Raw genomic sequence first — 14,450 nt, forward strand, 5'->3', positions numbered from 1 at the left:
CCTTCCCTGGCCCTCCAAACAATCTTTAAAAAACCCTAGCCTCGGCCAGGTGCGGTGGCTCACACCTATAAGCCCAGCACTTTGGGAGGCCGAGGCAGGCTGATCACAAGGTCAGGAGTTGCAAACCAGCCTGGCCAACATAATGAAACTCTGTCTCTACTAAAAATACAAAAAAATTAGCCAGGCATGGTGGAGGGCGCCTGGAATCCCAGCTACTAGGGAGGCTGAGGCACAAGAATCACTTGAACCTGGGAGGCGGAGGTTGCAGTGAGGTGAGATCGCACCACTGCACTCCAGGCTGGGTGGCAGACTGAGACACCATCTCAGAAACAAAAACACAAGCAAACAAAGATATAAAAAACAAAACTCGAGCCTCTGAAAGGGAAGATGATTTGAGTAATAATAAAACTCGAGTCTCCCATTCATCCAGCTCTACGTGAGTTCAACTCTTCCCCTGTTTCAATTCCCCTGCCTTGATCAATTGGCTGTGTCTAGGCAGCAGGCAAAATGAACCCACTGGACAGTTAACAGTTACAGTAATCTGGAACCTGGGAGAAAAAAAAAAAGAAAAACACTCCCAAATAACCAGTCAGTCGAGGGGACATCAAACAGCAAAGCTCTCCAAGGAAAGAGAACAGAAAATAAACCTCAGAAAGCACAGACGTCAATCAAAAAGTCACCCCCACGCGACAACAAGCACAGCTACTCACCTCATCCACAAATAAGAAAGGCTCAGCAGTTTCGCGCATGGTGTCATCGATGAACTTTGTCATCCGCTCACGGACTTTGCTCAGATCCTGAGCCCAATGCTCCTTAAAATGAGAAACAGAACAAGAGATCACCAGAATGAGTACTGATAAAATTCTTCGTTTCCCAGGGTCCAGACAGTCGCAAAGACTGACACGTCAACCAATTCCGAAATCACATGTTGCAATCGAGCACCACATGTTGACGCCTCATTCTGCACATGGCCCTCTGCCAGGGGTCAGCAAAGATTCCCCGCAAAGAGCCAGAGAGTAAATATTTTGGGCTCTGTGAGCCATATGGTGTCTGTCGCAACCTCTCAACTCCACTGCTGTGGTGCAAAAGCAGCCACAGATAATCCGCGGGCAAATGCGCATGGCTGTATTCCAACAAAATTTTGTTTATAAAAACAAGATCAGCTGTATTTGGCCCATAGGTTATGGTTTGCCAGCTCCTGCCCTATGACAGCTCTTTACGTTAGTATGAAGCAGCCTGGGGGCATGGCAGTTACATCAGCCTTCCAGGTCACTTACCTGGGTTGGCCTCTCATTCTACCTAGGTGACCTTGGGCAAGTTACATACCGTCTCTGTGCCTCCGCATCCACGAAGCAGGAGTAAGAGTATCTACCACACAGTTTGTGTAAAGCACTGTATGAAATGGATACTGTATGAAGCATTGTATGAGATCCTATTAGGTTATGTGCCTAACGCAGCACCTGGTGCATAGAAAGTGCTCAGACCCACTTTGGGAGGCCGAGGTGGGTGGACTGCCTGAGCTCAGGAGTTCAAGACCAGCCTGGCCAACATAGTGAAACCTCATCTCTACTAAAATACAAAAAAAAAAAAATTTTTTTTAATCAGCTGGGCGTGGTGGCAGGCGCTGTAATCCCAGCTGCTCAGGAGGCTGAGGCAGGAGAATTGCTTGAACCGGAGAGGCAGAGGTTGTAGTGAGCCAAGGTTGTACCATTGCACACCAGCCTGGGCAACAGAGTGAAACTCTGTCTCAAAAAAAAGTGCGTGCTCTGACCATAGCAGCTTGTGCAAACAAGCATCCATCTTTCTCCTATGGTCATCTCACTTAGTCCACATAACTCCGCAAAGTCATTTACTGCCATTGTCATTTTAGAGACAAGGAAAGAGGCCCAGGAACAATACCTCATGATCCTAAGCCCACACAGCTTGTAAATTGCAGAGTCTCAGCTCCAAATAGCTAAACTGACATGGAATGTAATCATATGCCCTCTTTCCAAGAGAATAGGCAAACAGGGCTGCTAAAACACTGATAACGTCTGAAATATACATGACCAGTTCCAAAGCAGCTGCTGCACAGTCCTAGACATTCTAGAAATCCTTTTTTAAAAGAATGTATAATATGAAGTAACTATTGCTTTCCTCTCCATGCCCTGAAATGCCAAATATTCATAGGAAAAGAGCATGAAATATGTCATGTAAATTCAACATTGATCAATGCTTTCTTCACTTCAAATATTCTAAAACCTTTATCTTTATGACTAACAGGAGCAAATATGCTACCAGATGTGCGTGTGGTTCGATGGGAAGGGCTGGATGAGGATGTCTGAAAGAATGAAAAATAGAAGAACGGACGCAAATGAGGTGGTGACCAGGAGGCTTGTGACATGCATGGGTGTAAGACAAAAATGAACAGCTGTTGACTCTTGCAAATTTACCTGGATCAGGAGCCCAAAACAGCCAGGAAGCTGGGAAACTGCGAGCTCATTTGAATACAGGAGTGTCAGAATCTTTGAATACTACAACATGAAACCCAAATTGTGGGATATTTTATTAAAATACTTTGCCTGACCAAGATGTCCCAAAGAGGCTGGAGGTATCCTCCTCCCTGCCCCCTACAAAGTTTTTACATTTATCAAAATGCATGGGTACTTAGCTAATACAACCTGGCACTGGACTGACTGCAAAGAAAGAAACCTTCTGCCTAAAGGAGATTGAAATATCAATATTCTAGGGGTTGTAAAATGCATCTACTTGGTGTGGGGTATTGCACTAGACACCTATAATAGTGAAAATGGCAAAGAATAATGATGAAAATAAAAATAAATGGTGATGGCCGTCAACACTGGGCACTGACTCTACACCAGGCCCCACATAGTGGCTCATCGTGAACTTACCACCACCGCAAGAGACACAGGTTATTCTCCATGTCATATAAATGGGGAAACAGAGGCCTGCTTCACATGGGCCAACATGTATACAACCTATACAACTAGGCTTCTAGTCGTTAACTTAGTGTTCCCAGACATGAGCCTCAGACTAAACCCAGAAACACTGATTCTGGAAACATACTTTTAACTCCCTTGCTATCCCATCACCCGTCCATCCCAGAGCTGCACGATGGCGTGCTGAGCCAACCTTCTAAAGACGTTTCAAGTTTTCATTTCCATTAAAAATGCTGCCATTATTTCCTTAGGATAAGTGTGCGGGAGGGCAACAATTTACTCAAGATATAGAATCTAGTTTTAAAGCTTTCTTTTCATTGCATACAGCCAAAGTATTTTCTAGAAAAGTCATACTAATTTGCACACAAAGTGCTTTAGTGATTATTCCATACGAGCATCTGTGTGACCAACAAACATCGCATGGATGCTCATGGCTGGTCGGGTCCTAACTTCGCAGATGCAGAGAGAGCGAGCTCCTACTTTCTCCTGGCCGCAAATCCCTGATCTCTAAGGGCAGCCCAGTAAAGGGCCCCATTTGGGGAAAGCATGTAATAAAATCAACCACCACTAGGTGGGGCTAAATCTATATGCCCAAGTCTCCCTACCAGGTGGTAAATTCTACAAGGCGAGGCTACTTGTCCCCAAGAATTTAACCAATTTAACTTTAATCGTTTCCTACTAAACTGAATAATTTAGTGGAAGGAAAATCATGACAGGAAAAAAGTGCTTGAATTTCTCTGCTTCACTTTAGCACCAGCACACACCTAACATGTGACTGTGCCCAATAAAATTAATGTATTACCTTCATTTTACCTCCTCCCTCAGACTTAGTCTCAGGTTGGGCAAATAAGCCTTCTTTTGATCACTGTCATTCAACCCCGGCACTGGGAAGGCATGATGCCTACAACATGCATCAACATTCTCATTCACCATTTATCAGTCTACTAGGGTAGCTACGACCCTTCCCTGAGCCCTCAGTGTGGCTGGCCTTGTGTAAAACACATCTTCCCTACTCTTAAGTGTCTCTTCCATCAGTGAAAGCCAAACACAGGCTGGGTATTGGATGCCATTTAAAAATTACTGCTAATTGCACAAGCTGTAATAGGAGTGTTATGGCTATATTTTTTAAAAAAACAAAAAGTCAGCTGGGCGCGGTGGCTCATGCCTATAATCCCAGCACTTTGGGAGGCTGAGGTGGGTGGATCACAAGGTCAGGAGATCGTGACCATCCTGGCCAACACGGTGAAACCCCGTCTCTACTAACAATACAAAAAATTAGCCAGGCATGGTGGCAGGTACCTGTAGTCCCAGCTACTCGGGAGGCTGAGGCAGGAGAATGCCGTGAACCCGGGAGGCAGAGCTTGCAGTAAGCCGAGATTGTGCCACTGCACTCCAGCCTGGGCGACAGAGCAAGACTCTGTCTCAAAAAAGAAAAGAAAAAAGGAAAAAAAAGTCCTATCCATGAGAGAAACATATGGAAGTATTTACAAACAAAATGACGCAAAGTCTGGGGGTTGCTTTAGAATTCTTCAGAAAAGAAATGAAGAAAGGGGAAGGGTAGGGAGACACGTGTGTGGACTTAGAAATGGATGAAATAAAACCGGCAAAGTGGGCCGGGCACGGTGCCTCATGTGTGTAATCCCAGCAATTTGGGGTCTGAGACAGGTGAGTCACTTGAGTCCAGGAGTTGGAGACCAGCCTGAGCGACATGGCGAAACCGTTTCTACTAACGATACAAAAATTGGTCGGGGCTGGGCCTGGTGGCTCACACCTGTAATCCCAGCACTTTGGGAGGCCAAGGCAGGTGGATCACCTGAGGCCAGGAGTTCAATACCAGGCTGGCCATCATTGTGAAACCCCGACTCTATTAAAAATACAAAAATACAGGTGTGTGGCAGACCTGTAATCCCAGCTACTTGGGAAGTTGAGGAAGGAGAATCCTTTGAACATGGGAGGCGGAGGTTGCAGTGGGCCAAGATCGAGCCATTGTACTCCAGCCTAGGTAACAGAGCAAGATTCTATCTCAAAAAAAAAAAAAAAAAAAAATTGTCGGGCATGGTGACACATACCTGTAGTCCCAGCTATTCAGTAGGCTGAGGCAGGAGGATCGCTTAAGCCCAGGAGGTTGAGGCTGCAGTGAGCTGTTATTATGTCACTGCACTCCAGCCTGGGCAACAGGGTGAGTGGGACCTTGTCTCAAACGAAAAGAAAAATTGGCAAAATGCTCACAATTTTTAATGTGAGTGATGATACATGGTGGTTCATTAAACCATCTGTCTGCTTTTGTGTATATTTGAAATGTTCTGCAAGACAAGAGGTTTTTTAAGTAAATGAACTTAATTTTGCTTCAACCCTAAAACTGCTCTAAAATATAGTCTATTTTTTTAAAACTGAATTAAAAAAAAAAGGAAATGGAACTCCAATGATACAAAATTTTTAGATTTATATGTGAATAGGCATGCATACATGTACACACACACACACAGATCCATATAATTGTCTCTGATCCCCACAATTCTCAGAGGTAGATGCTCTCAATCCCACTTAAAGAAGAGGAAACTGGGGCACAGAAAGGGTAAACCACCTGTCCATGGCTGTGCAGCTGGTAAGAAGATTTCAAGTTGATCTCACTCTCACAGTTTCTTGTCCTCAGCACTATAGGCACTTGGGGCTGAATACCTCTTTGATTTGTTTTGTTTTTGGTAGGGGGGTGGTTTTGTTTTCTGTTTTTTGAGAGAGTCTTGCTCTGTTGCTCAGGCTGCAGTGCAGTGGCGCAATCTCTGCTGACTGCAACTTCTGCCTCCCAGGTTCAAGTGATTCTCCTGCCTCAGCCTCCCGAGTAGCTGAGATTACAGGCACCCACCACAATGCCCAGCTAATTTTTGTATTTTTAGTAGAGATGGGGTTTCACCATGTTGGCCAGGTAGGTCTCGAACTCCTGGCCTCAAGTGATCTGCCCGCCTTGGCCTCCCAAAGTGCTGGGATTATAGGCGTGAGCCACCCTACCAGGCCCTGAATACTTCTTTGTTGCGGGGAGGAGGGGGACTGCCCTGGGCAATGTAGGGTATTTAGCAGCATCCCTGGCCTTGACCTGCTAGATGCCGGCAGCAGCCTCCAGCTGTGACACCCACCCATGTCTCTGGACACTGCCCAGTGTCCTCTGGGGGCATCGTCACAGCAGTGGAAGACCAATGCACAACACAAACCCCCCTTGAGTCTATAGCTGGGCTCAAGGCCCACAGGCAAACCCTGTCCAGAGACTGTCCCAGGCATCATCTGTTTAAGGACAGCTGGGCTAGTTTATCTCCCAGGGGGCCTGGCAGGCTTGATCAATCTGGTCCCATCCTCCCATCAGTCAAGGAAGGCTTCCCAGGCAGTGACACCTGATATGATGCCAGAAAAGCTGACGCCAGCCAGGTGAGGGCAGCCCCTTCCTCAGGCCCTCACCCTCCTGCCCTGCCCTGGAATCTTCTCACTCTTCCCATCCTCAATGTGTGTCTTGAAAAGAGGCCCGACATGAGGCTCTTCTCATCCAGAGTCTCAGTGGCATCAGACAACAATCTGAAGTATCTGGCACCTGGGAGACTGCAGTCATTCCATGAAGACAGGTGGCCAGGTGAGCACAGGTAGCCAGGTGAACACAGGTGACCAAGTGAGTACAAGTGGCAGAAACGTGAGACCAGTCCCCGGCAGCATCCCGCCAGCTACCCCAGTCACCCACACACCTTGTGCTTTCTCACCTGCTGTTCATGTATGAGAAACCTCTGGAAGTCATGCAGGTAAACAGCGGAGGCATCCGGCCTGTCTGTGTTCCTGTCCTCGGGGAAAAGGGGTGCGGTTAGAGACAGGCACATTCAACAGAGAAGTCGAGAGGAGACGCCAGCCAATGGGGCAGCCTGCCACCCAGAGCGCCCCACTGAGTCTGGTGCTGTGTTAGGTACCAGGCTGGCCAACAGGAAGACACAGGTGAATGACACAATGTCCCTCACCTACAGGGATTCAGAGGGGCCCTGACATCAGAATCTCAAGGGGCAGGCCCTGGCGTCTGCATCTAGCCGCTCCAAAATAGCTCTGGTGCCCTCCAGTCTGAGGAGCAGTTCACAGTGTGGCCACGGGGAAGACAAGCGAACCAGGCATTTGGGATACGGTGTAGCAAGAGATGAAGGGGGGAGGGGAGGGGCAGAGTGGGAACCGCTGAGAGGGCCCCAAACCCAGACCTGGAGGGCTAGAGGGGCTTTCCTGAGGAAAAGGCACCTACTGTAGTTCCAGAGAAGGAGGTGGGGTGAGCCAGAAGGAGGTGGGGTGAGCCAGAAGGAGGTGGGGTGAGCCAGAAGGACATGCAGAGAGTGCCAGGCAAGGAAACCATAGATGCAGCGGCCTTGAGGAAAAGAGAAGGGAGGGGAAAAGAGGAAGAGGGCTAGGAGAGAGGGAACGCAAGCTGGAGGGAGGGATTGCAGAGTGAAAGGTGTGGGGAACACAGGGACATGAGCGTGCCTACCCAATGCCCAGACAGGGCTGGACACGCTACCCACCCTTATAGGGAGAGCTGGTGTTGGAGGAAGGAGCCAGACCCAAGCGCCTCCTCGGAAGCCATGATCCAGAGTTCCCTGGGTCATTGAGGGCTCTGGAGTGGGGACCAGATGAGGCCCCCCCAGACTCCAGGCTATCCGGGCACAATTAACTGGAGTGTGGAAAACACATCCCTGGACCAAGCAGAGGTCGGGTATCAGGGAGGGAGCACTACACTCCGAATAAAGGCAGGACTCCCGCCTTGGCCAGCAGGTCACCAGAAAAACAGGGCCTTATTGGGTCAGCATGAGCCACATCCAGGTTGGATGAGGAATACATTCTGCCACTTGAGGCCTTCCAGGGAAATGGGTATGTTTCCCTGAGCCCTTGCAGGAACCTGGGGAAAAGAGGTCTATTTCACATAGTTTAAGACATCAAACGTTCCCTGCACTTTCTCCCTTTACTAAACACTCAGGGTCCAGGAGTCTGCTGTCTTTAATTATGAGTACATTTCTAACCTTTCCTCGGCAGCCTCACGGTCTAACACTAAGCTTTCCATTAAAATACTATGTGGAAATTATGGCTGGGCACAGTGGCACATTCCTGTAATCCCAGCACTCTGGGAGGCCGAGGCAGGTGGATCACTTGAGGTCAGGAGTTCAAGACCAGCCTGGCCAACATGGTGAAACCCCGTCTCTAATAAAAATACAAAAAAAAAAAAAAATAGCAGGACATGGTGGATGCCTGTAATCCCAGCTACTCGGAGGATGAGGCAGGAGAATCACTTGAACTCGGGAAGTGGAAGTTGGAGTGAGCCGAGATTGCGTCAATGCACTCCAGCCTAGGCAACAGAGGGAGGCTCCGTCTCGAATATAAATATATATAGATTTTTTTTATATATTCATATATATAAATATATATGAATATAAATAATATATAAATTATATATATTGGATTCATTTTATTTATACTTTGGAGTCTTAGAGTTTCTGATTTCAGAAGTGACAGAGGGAAAAGTTGCTCACCAATGAGGACTGGATCAATGTACCCCAGACCATTAATTCCAGGGCCAACACTTCTCCCAGTCAGATAGGCTGGGGAAACACAAAACATCTCAGAAATTCCCCACTTGGGTAATCATGAAGCACGGTAAATGTCCTGATAAGTCCTGCAATACTGACTTTTTAGTAATAATATTACTATTTATGAGCCCCTCATGGGTGCCAAGCACCATGTGAAGCAGTTTATACACTTGAACTCATTTTAATTCCGTTAAACCTGTTTAACAAGGAATTTTTCACTTATTTGATCATTAACATTAGTTTTTGTAATTAAAAAAAAAAAAAACTATTAACCTGTCACGTCTTATGAGGCACATTCTGGGAAAGAAGGCCCTGAGGCACACAGGCCTTTCTACAGAACCTTCTAGACCATCCTCCCAGCACTCCACACCCTCCTGTTGCTACTGCTCATGTCTATCCGCACCACAAGCGTGGGATGGCCAATTCCCCAGCAGGGGGCCCCCGTCCCTCTGGAGGTCAGCGCCTGCACACACAGGCATCCCCTCCTGGAGGCCGGCTGGGCACCAGGCACTGAGGTCCAGCACAGCCGCCCCGAACAACACGCAAGGGCTGCCTCACCCCAGGATGAACACGGACGAATCCTTTTTGAATTCATCGAGAATCTGAAATGGAAAGCACACACAAGGAACCTTAGACAAGTCACTTAACGCAAAAACGGAAAGATTTTTTTTGTTGTTAAAAAAGCATCATTTTGTCAGATGCAACAAGATCATTAAAAATATCATTTTAATTGGTGTTAGTTGTAAATATTCAAATATAACAGAAACTTAAGAAGCAAAAGGTAGAAGTCCTCCTCATCCCCTCCACAGTCTTATTCCCAAGAAGCAATCACCCTTAAGAATTTCATAGGTTTCCTTCTAGAATTTGTTTTACGGATATTCATTTAATTGTATCATATTATATTATATCATTTACATACATCTCACAATTTTTTGCTGTGTTTCAAGCTTTACATATTACTCTTCAACCTCAAATAACCCTGTTTCCTTTCTTTGAAAAACCATTGTATTCCATAATACGCATGTCACTCAATTTTTGTTACATCTAGTATTATTTTTAAGTGTCCCTGTGTGCACATTTCCGTATCTTTGCCCACGTGTGCCAGTTTTTCCACAGAGTAAAGTCCTAGAAGGAAAAGCACCTAGACACAGCACATTGTAGGCACACCGGCTTTGATCAATTCTGCCAAGGTGCTTTCAAAACAGTTGAGATGGGCGCCTCCACTGGGGTACACATTCCTTTTTCCACACCCTCACTGCCAGGTTTCTTTAGAGATGGGGTCTCACTGTTACCCAGGCTGGAGTGCAGTGGCACAATCGTAGTTCACTGCAGCCTCACTCTCCCGGGCTCACATGATCTTCCTGTATCAGCTTCCTGAGGAGCTAGGACTACAGGCGCGTGACACCATGCCCAGCCAATTTTTTTTCTTTTTGTAGAGATGGGGGTCTTCCTATGTTGCCCAGACTGGCCTTGAACTCCTGGCCTCAAGAGATCCTCCCTCCTGAGCCTCCTGAGTAGCTAGGATTACAGGCAACATTTCCAATCTTTAATATTTCAAAGATGCACTTCTAATCTTCGAAGGCAAGAGGACGAAAGAAATACTGAACTGCTTCAGCTCTTCTCTTCACAGCCCACTGCCATACCAACTGTTGCATGATGAAAAGGCTCCTCCACCAAGGGGGGCGCCATGGAGCACCCCTCCCTCCAACTTCTACTTGCACCAGCCCATTTTCTGTGCACTGTACACGGGCACCCTGCACAGCCACATCTTGTCCATTGTTGCCCAGGTAGCCTTGCTTCAACAGTCTTCAATGACACTGCGACTGGATAAGCACTTGAATAACCCCCGCAGAAATGGAAATGTATCCACTAGCACATGATCAATGCTAATGACATAAAATACGTCCTGCCCCAGATGATCCAGGGTCCTCTTGCTGAACTCCTTGCAGCCCAGGACATCATGGAGAACACCAGCGTTCTAGAAAGGGAATCGCAGGCCTCTGGGAAGCACCAGAGAGTCCACAGCAGTTTGTGCGAGTGTGTGTTTCTTCTGGAAACATAATCAGCATCTCAAAGGAGTAGGTCCCACCAAAATGTTAAGAGCCACAAACTTAGCCTTTTACACAAACTGAGAAGTACTTCCTTTTGTTTATGTGTAATTTACAGCATAGGTATTTCTTTTTAAAAAGGGGTGGTGGTGCAGATTTTAGACAGGGCATGCTGCTATTTGAACTCATTTACTGCTTAGGTCGCCAGATCAGCCTGGTGCTGAAGGCATCGGGGGTTAGAACTCTTCCAAGCCCAAAGCCCCACACGCAGCTTATTGACATCTGGAGGGAGCCCAGCGTGTGGCCCCCCTCACTGACCACCACATGCAGTTCTTCAGCCCTGTCATTCCTTTACATTCCTTTCAACGAAGCACAGAAACAGCCCAAACTGCATTCCCCGACTCAGGGAGCTCAGACAATGGCAGAGGCACCACCACAGCACAGATACTTCCCAGAATCAGGAAAGACCTCGCTTCTCCTCCGCCAGACCCTGCAGCTCCCTGCCTGGACACTCTGCTTGTTAAAGCAACGTGTTTGCAGGAATCGGCGGCCCCTGCGATGTAGAGCAGGACAGGGAACGAAAAAGAACAACTGAAAGCCAAGAGCCACAAACGCTGCAAGAGAACAAGAAAGCAGCGAGGCAACAGAAGGAAGACAGTGTGGCATCCCAAAGGCGAGTTACAACATCAAGGAGCGAGTGACCAGCTTTGACACGCGCTGCTGAGTGGACAAGATAAAGACCACGGGGCAGACTTCTGGATTCACAACACAGGGAGGCGATGGGTGACGGGCCAAGATGAAGTGATCTAGGAGGTAGGGACGGAAACAAGATGGGAATAGACTCCAGAGACAGCCAGAAGAAGGGAAGCATAGACAGCTCTTGGAGTGGGTTACTTTAAAGGGGGCAGAGAAATGGGGCTGTAGTTGGGGGTATGGGGCAGAGGTGGTCAAGGAAGATGTTCTAAAGATAGAAGGTATAGTTAGTATTATACGTAGGATGGTGTCCCCGGGAATACGTGTCCAAGTCCTAACACCCAGTACCCATGAGCATGACCTTCTTTGCAATTAGGGTCTTTGCAAGGTGCAATCAAGTTAAGATGAGGCCATGCTGGGCTCGGGTGGCTACGTGACTGCTACCCCGCTACCTCCTGTGACTGGCTTCTTACAAGAGAGAGATTTGGAGACAGAGAAACGCACAGAGAAAAGGAGGCCATGTGATGATGGAGGCAGAGACTGGCACAATGCCATCTACAAGCCAAGGAGCGATGGCGTCTACACGCCGAGGAACACTTGCAGGATTGCTGGCAGGCCACCAGCAGCCAGGAGGCGCCCACAGCCCGAGGAGCGCCTGAAGCACTGCTGGCAGCCACCAGAAGCCACAAAAGAGGCCTGGAAGACATCCTTCCCTGGAGCCTTCCAGGGTGGTGTGGCCCTGCCAACACCTTCATTCTCGACTTTTAACCTCCAGTACAGTGAGGGAATAAACTTCTGTTGTTTTTAAGCCACAAGTTGCAGTACTTGCTACAGTGGCCCCAGGAAATTAACATGGGCTCCATGCGCTGGGGCAAGATGGTCACAGTCTCAGTCGCTCCTCCCGCCGATCCCATCAGGCAGTAAAATAAGCCGTTTCAGAAACAAGAAATAAGCCCAGGGAGGCAAGGACTTTTCTCCTAACAAGTCCAGGAGCCAGAATTTCAACCCAGGCCCATCTTGGTAAATCTCCAGCATCCCACACTACACGTGCAAATGTACACACAATAAATGAGATTTCAGCAATCAGAGAATATTCTAGATGCTATGGGTACACAGTGGAGACAGCAGTTAATTGATGTTTGGCATTACCATGGAGGGTTATGTGGTCAGATTCTACATAACCAAGGGACAGGGGTTGGACTGGGCCTTGTGTCACTGTAGACAACATCCCGGAACCTTCCCACCCCAGCAAAGGCCCAGTGAGGTCAGGAGAAACATCTATATCATTAACCATTGTGCCCTCTTGGGTCACACACACATTTACTGGATGAGTGACTAAAATAAGAGATCAACAAATTTTCTCTGATAGCTAAAAGGCTACAGGGAAACGTCATCTTTGAGTCGGGCCCCAGGAGAAGTTACTAGCTGGACAAGAGAATGGGGCCATGCTAGGGGGAGGGGGTCACCGAAGCAGGGGCCGGGGCACTAAGAAAGGCAGGGAGAGGAATGGAGTTTTCCCACACGGCTGTAGGCACACGCCCTTTCAAAACTGAAGCTGGCCTTACACACTCAGTGGTACTTAGGCTGTAGGAACCATTTGGTTCTGGAAGGCCAACAGTAAAATCTCATTAATAGAAAAGCTAGCTCAGGCACAGTGGCTCATGTCTGTAATCCCAGCACTTCGGGAGGCCAGCGCAGGTAGATCACTTGAGCCCAGGAGTTCAAGACTAGCCTGGGTAACATAGTGAAACTGTCTCTACAAAAAATATGAAAATTAGCCTGCATGGTGGCACCCGCCTTTGGTCCCAGGTACTCTGGAGGCTGAGGTGGGAGGGTCATCTGAGCCAGGGAGTTCGAGGCTACAGTGAGCCATGAATGTGCCACTGCACTCCTGTCTGGGTGACAAAGTGAGACCCTGTCTCAAAAACGAAAGAAAGAAAGAAAGAGAGAAAGAGAGAGAGAAAGAGAGAGAGAGAGAGAGAAAGAGAACGTGAGAGAGAAAGAGAAAGAGAGAGAAACAGAGAGAGAGAAAGGGAGAGAGAGAAGGAGAGAAAGTGAGAAAGCGAGAAAGATAAAGAGAGAGAAAGAGAGAGAGAAAGAGAGAGAGAGGGAAGGAGGGAAAGAGCGAAAGAGGGAAAGAGCGAAAGAGGGAAAGAGCGAAAGAGGGAAAGAGCAAAAGAGGGAAAGAGGGAAAGAGGGAAAGAGCGAAAGAGGGAAAGAGGGAGAAGACATAACCAGTGATTCTATCTGCTAACTTCTCCATTATGGACTCTCCTCTCGCCAGCAGCTGACAATGAGAATAAACTGCAAGATCTCCGAGCTCCTACACAAACATCGTCACAGAATGCTCATCACTTGCTCCCCCCATGCCCACACCGTGTAAAATCCAGCAGAACAATCCTTCAGTGTCTTACTGGATCATAGGGACAGCCACTGATAAGTCGGCAGGCTTCTCAATTTCCTTTTTTATTATTGGCAAGTGCTTTCTATTTTTACTTAAGAATGCTGTAACCACGGGGACTTCACAGGTTTGATCCGGACATAGCAGGGTAGCAGTCACGTAGCCAGGTACTAAATTACAACACTGGCAGAGGACGTGATATGCCGTGTGAGGTCTGCTGCAAAATGTGAGAAAAGGGCTTGGGTGAGGGCATCATCAAAGTGATAATGGCTGAAGTCCGCTGATGATACATCTGCTGACTTAGCATCTGTTACGCTATTCTCTCTACGTGTCTATGCTTTACATTTTCTTTAACACAAAGGATTCAAAAATTAAGAAGTATTCTGTGGCTGTGCATCGAAGTTGGGCAGAAAATCAAATCCTAGCTCTGCAGCTTACTAGTTAGTGGCCTGACCTTCAGCAAAGTAACCTCTCTGGACCTCACTTTCTTAATCCCTAAAATGGCAATAACAACAGCAGCTCTTCCACAGGGCTCTAGGGGGGAATCAAATGTATACAAAACACAGAACAGGCAGGGCATGATGGCTCACACCTGTAATCCCAGCACTTTGGGAGGCCGAGGCAGGTGGATCACTTGAGGTCAGGAGCTCGAGACCAGCATGGCCAACATGGTGAAACTCCATTTCTACTAAAAATACAAAAATTAGCCAGGCATGGGGGTGCGTGCCTGTAATCCCAGCTACTCGGGAGACTGAGGCAGGGAGAATCACTTGAACCC

General features: G+C 47.7%; 1 protein-coding gene across 1 annotated transcript in view; it reads right to left on the reverse strand.

Annotated features, from left to right (window-relative positions):
- The window catches only part of PLCG2 (phospholipase C, gamma 2 (phosphatidylinositol-specific)), a 211,111-nt gene that overhangs the window by 80,223 nt on the left and 116,438 nt on the right, over positions 1-14,450 (reverse strand). The window contains exons 7-9 of the mRNA XM_011990117.1: positions 9,089-9,132; positions 6,680-6,752; positions 711-812 (exon numbers count right to left, since the gene is read on the reverse strand). Coding sequence (XP_011845507.1) covers positions 711-812; positions 6,680-6,752; positions 9,089-9,132 — 219 coding nt within the window. The remainder of the gene's footprint in view (positions 1-710; positions 813-6,679; positions 6,753-9,088; positions 9,133-14,450) is intronic.

This window comes from Mandrillus leucophaeus, unplaced genomic scaffold, assembly GCF_000951045.1.
Source record: "Mandrillus leucophaeus isolate KB7577 unplaced genomic scaffold, Mleu.le_1.0 Scaffold37, whole genome shotgun sequence".
Taxonomy (NCBI): Eukaryota; Metazoa; Chordata; class Mammalia; order Primates; family Cercopithecidae; genus Mandrillus; species Mandrillus leucophaeus.